Source organism: Schistocerca piceifrons, chromosome 4 (assembly GCF_021461385.2).
Source record: "Schistocerca piceifrons isolate TAMUIC-IGC-003096 chromosome 4, iqSchPice1.1, whole genome shotgun sequence".
Classification (NCBI taxonomy): domain Eukaryota; kingdom Metazoa; phylum Arthropoda; class Insecta; order Orthoptera; family Acrididae; genus Schistocerca; species Schistocerca piceifrons.
Window position 1 is genome coordinate 606272303 of NC_060141.1, and position 14147 is coordinate 606286449.

General features: G+C 44.3%; 1 protein-coding gene across 1 annotated transcript in view; it reads left to right on the forward strand.

The window, feature by feature from the left end:
• The window catches only part of LOC124796047 (lutropin-choriogonadotropic hormone receptor-like), a 503184-nt gene that overhangs the window by 420290 nt on the left and 68747 nt on the right, over positions 1-14147 (forward strand). The window contains exon 11 of the mRNA XM_047260133.1: positions 4232-4370. Coding sequence (XP_047116089.1) covers positions 4232-4370 — 139 coding nt within the window. The remainder of the gene's footprint in view (positions 1-4231; positions 4371-14147) is intronic.

Consider the following 14147-nt stretch of genomic DNA (forward strand, 5'->3'; position numbering starts at 1 on the left):
CGAAAGTATGTCCACTGTCAGGCTCAGTATGACAAGCGATGACCAAACTGTGACGAGAAAATGTCCTCGTAATCGTTGGACCGCCAACTTTTGGTACAAAATGTCAATCTCGCAGCAGCTTTTTCCAGGACTGCGTTTAAGAAATTCTGTCTCAGAAATCGCATTTGGCATATTACTACACCAACTTATCGCACGGATTCATACTATCATTACTTGGTTGTTGAACTGTTGTAGGTAAGACATCAGTTACAATTTCTGTTTTCGTAACAGAATCAAACTAATTTCATACTACAGGCACCATAAGAAATCATTTTTAATACTTATTTTATCAGTCCATCTTATTTTAAAAATTCGCCTATAGCACCACATGTCAAATGTTCGGGTTGCCTCACAGTACATGTTTCACAATCATACAATGCTGCACTAAAGACTTACATTCTCAGAAATTTCTTCCTCAAATTAAGGCCTATGTCTGATGCTAGCAGACTTCTCTTGGCCAGGAATGCCCTCATTGCCCTTGCTAGTTTGCTTCTGATGTCCTCCTTTGCACCTCCTTTATTGGTTATTTTACTGCCTAGGAAGCAGAATTCCTTAACATCTACTTTGTGACGATCAATCCTGATGTTAATCATTTCTCGCACTTCTCATTGCTTTAGTCTTTCTTTGAATTACTCTCAATCCATATTCTGTACTCATTAGATGTTCATTCCATTCAGCATATCACGTAATTCTTCTTCACTTTCAGTCAGGATAGCAATGTCATAGTTCTGATTCCTCTCCCGAACCCTTCTCTTATTTCCACCATTACTTCTTCAATGAACACATTGAACAGGAGGGGCGAAAGACCACATCCTTCTCTTTAATTCTTTTTAATAGGAGCACTTCGTTCTTGGTCGTCCACTCTTATTATTCCCTCTTGGCTGTTGTACATATAGTATATGACCTGTCTCTTCCTATAGCTTACCCCTGTTTTTCTCAGAATTTCGAACATCTTGCACCATTTTACATTGTCGAACGCTATTTCCAGGTCGACAAATCCTATGAACGTGTCTTGATATATCTTTAGTCTTGCTTCCATTAACAACCACAATGTGAGACTTGCCTGTCTGGTACCTTTACCTTTCCTGAAGCCAAACCGATCGTCATCCGACACATCCTCAGTTTGCGTTTCCAATCTTCTGTACATTATTCTTGTCAGAACTTGGATGAATGAGCTGTTAAGCTGATTGTGCGATAATTCTCACTCTTGTCAGCTATTGCAGTTTTCGGAATTGTGTGGATGATATTTGTCAGAAAATCAAATGGTATGTCGCGACTCATTCATTCTAACACCAACGTGTACAACGTGCACAGTACTTTTGTTCCCTCTTCCCCTAACGATTTTAGAAATTCAGATTGAATGTGATCCATCCCTTCTGCCTTATTTGATCTAAAGTCCTACAAAGCTCTCTTAAATTCTGATTCTAATACTGGGTTCCCTATCTCTTCTAAATCGACTCCTGTTTCTTCTTCCGTCACTTCAGAGAAATCTCTCCCCTGATAGACGCCTTCAGTGTACCGTTTCCATCTATCCGCTCTCTCCTCTGCATTTGACCGTGGATTACCTGTTGCACTCATAATGTTACCACCCTGGCTTTTAATGTCACTGAAGGCTGTTTATACTTTCCTGTATGCTGAGTCGGTCCTTCCAACAATCATTTCCTTTTCGATTTCTTCACATTTTTCATGCAGCCATTTCGTCTTAGCTTCATCTGCATTTCCTATTTCATTCCTCAGCAACTTGTATATCTGTATTCCTGAAATTCTCTGAACATTTTTGTATTTCCTTCGTTCATCGATCAGCTGCAGCATTTCTTCCGTTACCCGTGGTTTCTTCGCAGCTACCTTCTTTGTACCTATGTTTTCTTTCCACCTAATCTGATTGCCCTTTTTAGAGAAGTTAATTCCTCTTCAGCTGCACTGCCTACTGAGCTATTCCTCACTGCTTTATCTGCAGCCTTAGAGAACTTCATGCGTGTCTCGTCATCCCTTAGTACTTCTGTATCCCACTTCTCTGCGCACTGATTCTTCCTGACTAATCTCTTGACCTTCATCCTACTCTTCATCACTAATACATTGTGATTCTGAATCTATATCTGCTCCCGGGTACGGCTTACAATCCAGTTTCTGATTTCTGAATCTCTGTCTGACTATGACGTAGTCTAACTGAAACCTTTGCGTATCGCCGGGTCTATTCCAGATATACCTCCTCGTCTTTTGATTCGTGGACAGAAATGGAAATGGAAATGAGCGTATGGCTTCAATGGCCGGGAGTACCCACTCGGGGAGTCGAGCCGCCAAGTGCAAGTCTTATAGAATGCGACGCCAATGCGCACCGACAATGGGGAGGAAATGATGATGAGGACAGCACAACACCCAGTCCCTAAGGGGAGAAATTTCCCTCCCCAGCAGGGAATCGAACCCGGGCCCCCTTGCATGGCATTCCAACGCGCTGACTATTCAGCTATTGGGGCGGACTCGTGAACAGAGTATTAGCTATTGCTAGCTGAAATTTAGTACGAGGACTCAATTAGTCTTTCTCCTCTCTGATTCCTTGTCCCAAGTCCATATTCTCCTGTATCTTTTTCTTCTACTCCTTTCCCTAGGCTGCATTCCAGTTCCCCATGCCTTAGATTTTCGTCCCCCTTTATGTATTTTATTACCCTTTCAGTATCCTCATATACTTCCTGTATCTGCCGGCCGGAGTGGCCGTGCGGTTCTAGGCGCTACAGTCTGGAGCCGAGCGACCGCTACGGTCGCAGGTTCGAATCCTGGCTCGGGCATGGATGTGTATGATGTCCTTAGGTTAGTTGGGTTTAATTAGTTCTAAGATCTAGGCAACTGATGACCTCAGAAGTTAAGTCGCATAGTGCTCAGACCCTTTGAACCATTTGAACTTTCTCTATCTCTTTATTTTTAGCTTGCTACGTCGGCATGTGTACCTGAACTACCGTTGTCTGTGTTGGTTTGCTGTCGATTCCGACAAGAAGAACCTATCACTGAACTGTTTACTGTAACACCCTCTCTGCCCTACCTTTCTACTCATAATGAATCCTACTCCCATTATACTGTTTTCTGCTGCCATTGATATTACCCTGTAGTCATCTGACCAGAAATCCTTGTCTTCTTTCCATTTCACTTGACTGATCCATACTGTATCTAGACTGAGCCTTTCCATTTCCGTTTTCAGTTTTCTTAGTTTCCTACCACATTCACCTTTTTGACATTCCACGCCCCGACTCACAGAACGTTATTCCTTCATTGATTATGCAGTTTTTTTATGGTTATCTCCCCCTCGGCGGTCCCCTCCCGGAGATTCAAATGGGGGTCTATCGCAGAATCTTTTGCCAATGAAGAGATCATCACGACCATTTTTCACTGGGGGACTGATGACCTTCGCTGTTTAGTCCACCTTAAACATCCCAACAACCACCACCACCATTTTTCAGTTACAGGCCACATGTACTGTGGACATACGTAATGTGTCCTTAAAGCAGTTTTTTCCATTGCCTTCTGCGTCATCATGCCGTTGAGAATTGCAGATTCTTCCACCTTTAGGGGCAATTTCCCATTCCAAGGACAAGAGAGTGCCCTGAACCTTTGTTCGCTCCACCGTCCTCTTCGACAACACCATTGGCAGAACGAGGGAGACTTCTTATGCCGGAAGTTTTCGTCCACCAATGCTTATTATTAATCAAATTTCAAGCGGTGGCGGGTTTCGAACCCGAAGCCGAGGACGTTTTGATTATTAATCAAAGACACTACCACTACACCACGGGGTTAGAAACGACTTCGATACTTTACTTATTATGACACATTGCGAACTATAGCGAAGAACTATAGCGAAGTCACCTCGCCCGCCGGGGTGGCCGTGCGGTTCTAGGCGCTTCAGTCTGGAACCGGGTGACCGCTACGGTCGCAGGTTCGAATCCTGCCTCAGGCATGGATGTGTGTGGTGTCCTTAGGTTAGTTAGGTTTAACTGGTTCTAAGTTCTGGGGGACTGATGACCTCAGATGTTAAGTCCCATAGCGCTCAGAGCCATTTGAGCCATTGTTTTTAAGTCACCTTCATAAGGAACATTGTGTTGCTTTCATTCCAGAGTCACAAAACTGTCAAAATGTGACAACGTCCCCGTTGGCAGAGCGGCTAGTGACGGCCTTAGATGGTGAACTAGCATTGTTGGGTGTGCAGATATTCATGCAAGAGATGAAGCAGAGGTGTTCGGACGAGGGACTGGAAGCGGTGTCTGCGCCGTCGACGCCGTCAGACAGGGAGCGGCGCTGGGCCGGCAACTGGTCCAGCAGCGCGGGGGCGGAGGACTCGCTGGGAGGCGGCGGTGGCGGCGGCAGCAGAGGCGGAGGCGGAGTCGGTGGCGATGGCAGCGCTCACCACGGCTTCGACGGCACCTTCCACCAGGACAAGGTGCGTGCTCAAGCCAACGGCAGCGCTAGCGACAGCTTCTTCACGCCTCTCTTCATTTTTTGTTCTTAACACATTTCATTTGTTGTTGTCTTTGTCTTTAACCTAACGTTCGGTTGACGCGTCTCTCCAACATTTTCGCTTGGCGGTTATCCTCTCCACTCCAGCGGAATTGATGAATCACCTTTCTCGCTGGGAAAAAGTAGAATCGCCTCTCCCACTTGCTGTACAATGCTTCTGATTGTATCTCATGCCAGATAGTTAAATATTGTGTACTAGAAAGAAACTTTGTGTTCTGCCTTACGGCAGGTCTTGTCATGGGGGAAGTCTCATCAGATAGGTCCACCGCATGAGCGTCTAGGGAAGTGATTCCAATGGTGGTTTCGCCCGCATCTCGTGGTCGTGCGGTAGCGTTCTCGCTTCCCACGCCCGGGTTCCCGGGTTCGATTCCCGGCGGGGTCAGGGATTTTCTCTGCCTCGTGATGGCTGGGTGTTGTGTGATGTCCTTAGGTTAGTTAGGTGTAAGTAGTTCTAAGTTCTAGGGGACTGATGACCATAGATGTTAAGTCCCATAGTGCTCAGAGCCAGCCAATGGTGGTTTCCCGTTGCCTTCCACTGATAATGATGAAATGAGAATGAGGACAACACAACACCCAGTCCCTGCGTGGAGAAAAATCTCCAATGCAGCCGGGAATCGAACCCGCGCTCCTTGACGTGACAAACCACCGCGCTGACCACTCAGCTATCGGGGCGGAATTGTGTACTAGCACGATATTAATATTATCTCTAAGTAACATGTATTAAAAGTTAAGTAATTTGTTCAGATGTGTAGAAATTGTTAATTACACGTCGAGTCAAGCTAGTACAGTTAATGGCTCACTAGAAAATAGCTTTTCTGCATAATTTTTAGTTGCTCAAAAGTTACAAAAACTTCTGGCCCGGAAATCCATGTTTGAATAAGGGATAATGCTCCAAGCCATTCCGTATAGCGTGTAGCTATGATGATATAGACAGTTTAAAAGTAAATTATGTACCATTTCGGTTCGAAGTAGATCCCAGAAATTTCAGCACGATATTTATTAAATAACAATCCCGCTCCAAATTTTATGTTTCTAATTATACTAGTTCAAGTGTGAAATTCTACAGCAGTACCAACCGCAAAAAGTTAACTTGTCTATTTATAGTATTCTCACTAACTTCATCGTAACAAAGAAACTACGCTCTGTTATGCCGGCCGGAGTGGCCGTGCGGTTCTAGGCGCTACAGTCTGGAACCGCGTGACCGCTACGGTCGCAGGTTCGAATCCTGCCTCGGGCATGGATGTGTGTGATGTCCTTAGGTTAGTTAGGTTTAAGTAGTTCAAAGTTCTAGGGGACTGATGACCACAGCAGTTAAGTCCCATAGTGCTCAGAGCCATTTGAACCATTTTTTTTTTGTTATGGAAAAATTTGACATCAATTTGTACAAAGCACGGGACTTCCTTTGACCACTTATGAAGTGCTCGCTGCGAGAAAACTCAGTGTTTCCTCAAGCGTCCGCGTCCGCGAATGATATTCAAATAGTTGTGAAGACTTTAGTACAGATTGGTCGTCCACAATCGTCCTTAAAGTGGACGTATCGTGTTAAATACTTCGGGATCACTCTAGACAACAAGCTACTCTTGACACCACACGCCAGGGAGGAGCGGGTGAAATTGCTACAACTCTTGCACCAACTCTATCCAATGCTCGCTAGTACGGAAGTACACATGAGAACCAAGCTATGACTGTTCGTTCGAGTAAGTAGTCAGTCCTCTCATGTTACGTGCACAACTGGTACCGCTCTTGTACTACCTTTGTGCTGGAATTCCTGACGATGGAGCTAGTACCGAAAGGCGTCATTTGTGATCAGTAAAATAATCCTTCACCTGATTTTTGAGCGATCTACAGATATAAGCAAAATTTCATAAACGAACAGTTTTAAGCGCCCACCAGAAGACTTCTTGACAAGGACGAGAAACTTCGCCCCACTTCAAAGCAAATCGAATATGCTGGCTCCGTGGCACCAAAACGGTGTGACACGGTGAACGTACCTCCCCCTATAGAGGAGGAAACTGTATAACCGACAATAAAATATAGACCTGAGTAACCACAATCATAACAGGGTCGAACGATCCCTGAGCCCAAGATCCTACTCAAGAGCAAATAAAGTTTACCCCGAATCATTCACCATACACTCCAGATGTCCAGCCAAACAGATGGTGGAACTTTGGACACACCCACCCACCCACACACACACACACACACACACACACACACACACACACACACACACACAAACGCCGTTAGTAAGTCTACGTCGATCAGAGTGAACGGTATATGTCTAGGAGTCTTCATAGTGCGTCTCTGCCAGACTATGCAAGTTTTTAAGGAAGTAACAGTCACATGCATCGGATGGCTGTTTTTGGTAAACATAATTTTGTGGAAAGAATAATTTGAATGTCTTATAAATATTTAGGAAGTTGACTGTTTCAAGTGATATTTTTATAATTCGACTCAAAGCGACTTGACGACTGACGTATCACAGATTTGGTATAAATTTATGTGCGCCGCCTGCATAAAATAACGTGTGGCAGGTGGAGTTCTAGAATTTTCCACTAATCGGTCAGTAATTATTTCAATTAACATAATGAAACACTAGAAGATTCTCAGGCTATTAAATCGGTAACTTGCCACGTGCAGCTTACGTCTGCAGTAGAAGGGCTAGAAGGGCTTGTTTTCGAAGCGAACTTTCAAGATTTAGTATCAGCAAATAATATTAGAGTCAGATTTACCTTATTTCTGGAATTACAAACTTACTATCCATTACCACACTGTAGGGAGTGTTTTTCAGCGAATAGTGCTGCGATGTCAACAAGTGGAATGACAATTACTGGTAATTCTCTCATACTATTTGAAGCTACCTATCGTGTGGTCTGCAGCCCCTTGCTGCCTAGGTGTCACACAGAAAACTTTATGCAGTGGAGAGTGAATATTAAGTAGAACTAAGTGCGCAGTGTGGTGAGATGGACATACAAAGGTAGGAGAGGTGGACACAGAAATCGGAAGGATCAGGTGAGTTCAACATATGTGTGAAATGCATACGCAAGTGGAACTGTGGGGAAAATTCTAGTACTCTGACATGTATAGTCTTTCAGACTTGTCGTATGTACTGTGTCTTGAGCTGAACCGGAACCAGTATTATCAGACACAAGTTCTGATTGCATTCAGACTGGTGTGTGAGCATCATCTGCTCACAGAAGCGAGCACAAATTGAAACCTTGCAAACTAAGGCAGCGCAGTACACAGTTGCTGTAATTGACCCTGAACATAAATAAATGTAACACTACGGCGCAGCTACACTATTGATGCCAAATAGCCGAAACAGTATCTACTGTGAAATATCTAGGAGTAACTATCCAGAGCGACGCTAAGTGCAATGCTAACATAAAACAAATGATGGGAAAAGTATTCGCCGAATACTGCCTATCCATCTAACGTGCCACTGACATGTAAACATCATTCGACGGTTTCGCAATACAACACTGATAGGAACGGTAAGACTACTATCATGAAATCAAGAGAATGTGAATGATGTATTCCTTCGAAGAACAAGTCGATATGCGTCTCATTTACAGAGAATGCGAACGAAATTTAGTGAAAGCTACAGACTTGTACGCTCATAGATATCCTCAACGTACTCACCCTACACGTCGTACATTTCAATATGTGCATGATAAATTGAGAACATTTGGATCTTTAACGCATCGGAAACATCTCTGGCAAAGGAAAATCACTACCGAGGAAACGGAGATTGGTACTATTGTCACTGTGGTTCGAGATCCTTGTGTTAGTTCGCGTCAAATCGCAAGGGAATCTCGCATGAGCCAGAGTAGTGTTGTTTGTGTTCTGCATCGCCATAAATATTCTTACCCTATGAGTCTCCACCAAGAATTAACACATACGGATTGTATGCGTCGCACTGAATTCTGCCGCTGGGCTCAACTTCAGATTCAGAGGAACGACATATTCATTAATTTGATTTTATTTACGATGAGGCTACATTCACGAAACTAAATCCACGAATCATGGAAATGTTAATTTGCATAACACGAATTATTGGGCAACTGAAAGTCGATCTTGGCTGCGGCAAGTTGCACACTAAAACCCGTAATCGGTGAATGTATGGTGTGGGATTCTGGAGGACAGAATTACAGGCCTCTATTTCATCGAAGGATATGTTAATGATAGGAACACCACATTCCTGCAAGAAACATTAGGTCTGTTATTGGAAGAAATATCTTTAGGCACAAGGAACAGATTGTGGAATCAACACGATGGGTGTCCGACACATTTTTCACTGGTGGCTAGAAATGAGTGGCAGAGATAATTCCCAAATCGTTGGATTGGACGCGTAGGAGTTGTGTCGTGGCCGAATCGTTCGTCAAACTTGACGCCTCAGGATTTTTTCTTGTGTGGATTCGTAAGAGACATCGTTTATAAAGACGTTCCAAGTACACCTGAAGATATACCAGGGAGAATTGTCAGAGCGTAAGTGCCGATGTGATATGGAATGCCACTCAACCCATGATAAGAAGATTGCAGCACTGCACTGATACCAATGGTCATCACTTCGAACACCTTCTGTAAACGGACGTTCATGCCACCTTTATGACCTTCGTTGACGTTCAAAGACCTTACTGTTACACATTATTAGGTTCGTCTGGATAGCCGCTATCAGAAAATAAGTAGCAGACTATAGCATCCCATTTAAAGAATCAAAGTTGACCTTCACATCTCTGAAGCGAGCCAACCTAGCAACAAAAAAGTAACGTCATGTTATGGCCCCCGTTGTCCCATGCAACTTTTGTCCCACAAACGTGTCAGCTCCTATCATACTTTTGGAGTTATTCGTGGTGGCAATAGTTAGTGACTCAGCCTATATAATTTGCAGTAGTTTACAATAAAAACGTCATTTGTAAGCTGTTTTCATTATAAGCTACTACAGGGAAAGCGGCTTCTGATTCTCATATTTAAAAGAAATGTGGACTAGATACCGCTGGATACGTCTCAAGGTCTTGATATTTACCCAGATAATTTGTTAAAAGAACAGAGTGACTTCCTTCACAAAGCCTTTTTCTAAGTGTTTTCTGATCTGTTGTGGTGTTGGTTTTTTCCCTATCTCTTAGTCAGCGTTCCTTTTTCTGATAGCTCGCACTCGTCTAATAGCAGGCTGATTCCTCAGTTCTCACTTACTGGTTGGTTAGCGTGCCTCTGGGCCAGCCATACACTAGTTTACTACACGCGGATCGCGTCTGCAGCCTAGCATCATTGACCGTACTATGCGCGCATCTTGCTTAATTACACCCCACGCTAAGCCCTTGATTATTAGTTTTCGCTTCGAGAAGTTATTCTTTCACGATCAATTTTATGTTGTGAATATTTTTAATATTACAGCAGCGACTTAAGAGTTAACAGCTTCACACAATTACGTAGCCTGTAGTTGTGTAATGAATCAGCCGCAGCTCTGTGTTAACCCCCGCAGTCAACAACCCGTTCCGAAACAGCACGCTCAGCAGCAAGTCACTACCAAGTCCCCTACTTCTGCGAGGCAGTGATCGAATCTTCTCACACCATTCGTGTAACTCCCTCGTCACGACCTCAGCAATGCTATCAAAAAATGCTTCAAATGGCTCTGAGCACTATGGGACTTAACATCTCATCAGTCCCCTAGAACTTAGAACTACTTAAACTCAGCTAATCTAAGGACATCACACACATCCATGCCCGAGGCAGGATTCGAACCAGCGACCGTACCGGTCGCGCGGTTCCAGACTGTAGCAGTGCTATCTCTCTGGCATAATCAGACTCCTGACAGCACAGCATTTAAGCCTACCCCCCCCCCCCCCACCCCCCACCCCACCCTCATCCCTGGGACAGCCACTAACCGTCAGACGCTGGGCGACGTTGTGACCTCCACACTCTGACTGACGCTGCCGTAACGACAACGATGTAGCTATAACACAGTCGCCACGACCGTCACCGGGTCACTAGGTCGCCCGACAGTCACTTGGCCGCCTTCCCAAGGACAACAACAAACGATGCGGACGGGTCTGCTATGGACTCGGCTACACGATAAATCCAAGGGGCCTGTCGCAACATCAGGATGCGACGAGAACGACAATGAAAGGACAGCTGCGGTAGGATGGGCTGCAGCAGTGTATTTGCCGCAATCGTCGAGGTACCAAAGATGAACATTTATCGCCAAGAAGACTGAATGTTTATAAATAATAGATAATAAATGGCACTTGTATCCATGGGCTGCCAAATTCTGCTGCTCCCAAATCTATAGCCAATTAAGAATCTATCGTCCATTCAAAACAGTTAGAGCAATCAGACCTCATAGATATTTACAATGGATCTCTCTGAGACTCTTCGGTTTACGACCCCCAATGTAAGTTATTCAAGTGTGTATGTTTCGTTATCGGCATCGTGATCATCATTTATTTCATTAACGTGCCTTTAAGGCCTACAGTAAAAAAAAGAACACAGAAGGAAAAGACATAAAGGAACATATAAGTGTACAAAAGCAGAATAAAAAGTGAAGTTGAGTGAGTCACAACAGAGCACATATCTACTGCAGATGGTAGTCCGTCACTGCCGGTCTCTAGCTTCATCATCTACCGGTTTTTACTCCACTTTTCTAAGGACTGTCATTATTCGACCCTTCGATCGCGTCCTTGGACGTCCCCTTGGACGTTTTCCAGCAAATTGAGAAGGGAGGACTCGGTTAGTCGGGGATCCATCAACTAAAAAGATATGGCCAAACTACTGTATAGCCTCTGGTACCCTAACATTCGGCTAATGTGTGGCTTTCCAATACGTTGGTACAGGCCTTCTTCCATTGTTCGTACCAATTTACCTTCCACAGTACTGTAGATGGGTATATACATGTGTCAAATGGTTCAAATGGCTCTGAGCACTATGGGACTTAACATCTGTGGTCATCAGTCCCCTAGGACGTAGAACTAATTAAACCTAACTAACCTAAGGACATCACACACATCCATGCCCGAGGCAGGATTGGAACCTGCGACCGTAGCAGTCGCGCGGTTCTGGACTGAGCGCCTAGAACCGCTAGACCTCCGCGGCCGGCATATACATGTGTCGAAGTACCTTCCACTGGAGGGCAGAAATTGCTTCTTCAGTTGTTGCTGATGTCGCACAAGTTTCACAATCATATCAAAGTACCAGACATAACAGGGTCACTTGCAGCTGAATCTTATTCTACTGCGATATTAGACGCGACCTGAATAATTTGTTCAGACTAAAGAACATTCGATTAATGTTTATTTCTCATTGATACACTTCTTACATCACTTCACTTTTATTAGTTGGTTGGTTGATTTGGGGGAGGGGACCAAACAGCGAGGTCATCGGTCCTATCGGAGTAGGGAAGGATGGGGTAGGAAGTCTGGCATACCCATTTCAAAGAAACCATCCCGGCATTTGCCTGAACGGATTTAGGAAAATCACGGGAAACCTAAATCAGGATGGTCGGACGAGGGTTTGAACCGTCATCCGAGTGCGAGTCCAGAGTGCTAGCCACTGCGCACCTCGCTCGGATTTTATTAGTCAGTATGGATCCAGGGTGCATGAGCACTGGAACTCGCTCAGAGATATGCCGATCAGCAAGAATGGAGGGAAAGAGATCTTGACGGCGTGATACGACGAGGTAATTTATGATCCCAATTTTCTTCGCATTGTGGGCAAATCGCGTGCCTGCTCTAGAGTGTCGCCAAGAATCGAAACATCACGAGCAACGGTTGGATTGTTGTGTCTGCTCCCACCACCTCCACTTTTTTAATTCGACAGGCTCTCGGCATAGTTTTTCCAAGGCCAAGGCGAATAGTATTGCCGCCAATGGATCTGTTTTGACAATCCATTTCGAGTATTGAATGATGGCGATCTACATCTACATCTACATGATTACTCTTCAATTCACATTTAAGTGCTTGGCTGAGGGTTCATCCAACCACAAACATACTATCTCTTTACCATTCCACTCCCGAACAGCGCGCGGGAAAAACGAACACCTAAACCTTTCTGTTCGATCTCTAATTTCTCTTATTCTATTTTGATGATCATTCCTACCTTTGTAGGTTTGGCTCAACAAAATATTTTCGCATTCGGAAGAGAAAGTTGGTGACTGAAATTTCGTAAATAGATCTCGCCGCGACGAAAAACGTCTTTGCTTTAATGACTTCCATCCCAACTCGCGTATCATATCTGCCACACTCTCCCCCCTATTACGTGATAATACAAAACGAGCTGCCCTTTTTTGCACCCTTTCGATGTCCTCCGTCAATCCCACCTGGTAAGGATCCCACACCGTGCAGCAATATTCTAACAGAGGACGAACGAGTGTAGTGTAAGTTGTCTCTTTAGTGGACTTGTTGCATCTTCTAAGTGCACTGCCAATGAAACGCAACCTTTGGCTCGCCTTCCCCACAATATTATCTATGTGGTCTTTCCAACTGAAGTTGTTAGTAATTTTAACACCCAGGTACTTAGTTGAATTGACAGCCTTGAGAATTGTACTATTTATCGAGTAATCGAATTCCAACGGATTCCTTTTGAAACTCATGTGGATCACCTCACACTTTTCGTTATTTAGCCTCAACTGCCACCTGCCACACCATACAGCAATCTTTTCTAAATCGCTTTGCAACTGATACTGGTCTTCGGATGACCTTACTAGACGGTAAATTACAGCATCATCTGCGAACAACCTAAGAGAACTGCTCAGATTGTCACCCAGGTCATTTATATAGATCAGGAACAGCAGAGGTCCAAGGACACTTCCCTGGGTAACGTCTGATATCACTTCAGTTTTACTCGATGATTTGCCGTCTATTACTACGAACTGCGACCTTCCTGACAGGAAATCACGAATCCAGTCACACAACTGAGACGATACCCCATAGGCCCGCAGCTTGGTTGGGAGTCGCTTGTGAGGAACGGTGTCAAAAGGTTTCCGGAAATCTAGAAATACGGAATCAACTTGAGATACCCTGTCGATAGCGGCCATTACTTCGTGCGAATAAAGAGCTAGCTGCGTTGCACAAGAACGATGTTTTCTGAAACCATGCTGATTGCGTATCAATAGATCGTTCCCTTCGAGGTGATTCATAATGTTTGAATACAGTATATGCTCCAAAACCCTACTGCAAACCGACGTCAGTGATATAGGTCTGTAGTTCGATGGATTACACCTACTACCCTTCTTAAACACTGGTGCGACCTGCGCAATTTTCCAATCTGTAGGTACAGATCTATCAGTGAGCGAGCGGTTGCATATGATTGCTAGGTAGGAGCTATTGTATCATCGTAATCTGAAAGGAACCTAATCGGTATACAATCTGGACCTGAAGACTTGCCCGTATCAAGCGATTTGAGTTGCTTCGCAACCCCTAAGATATCTACATCTAAGAAACTCATGCTAGCAGCTGTTCTTGTTTCAAATTCTGGAATATTCCATTCGTCTTCCCTGGTGAAGGAATTTCGGAAAACTGCATTCAGTAAGTCCGCTTGTTGGTTGCGAAACGAATTAGGGAAGTCGATAGATAGTAGCAAGCTGTAATCATTCGGATGCATACACTGTGTGACTA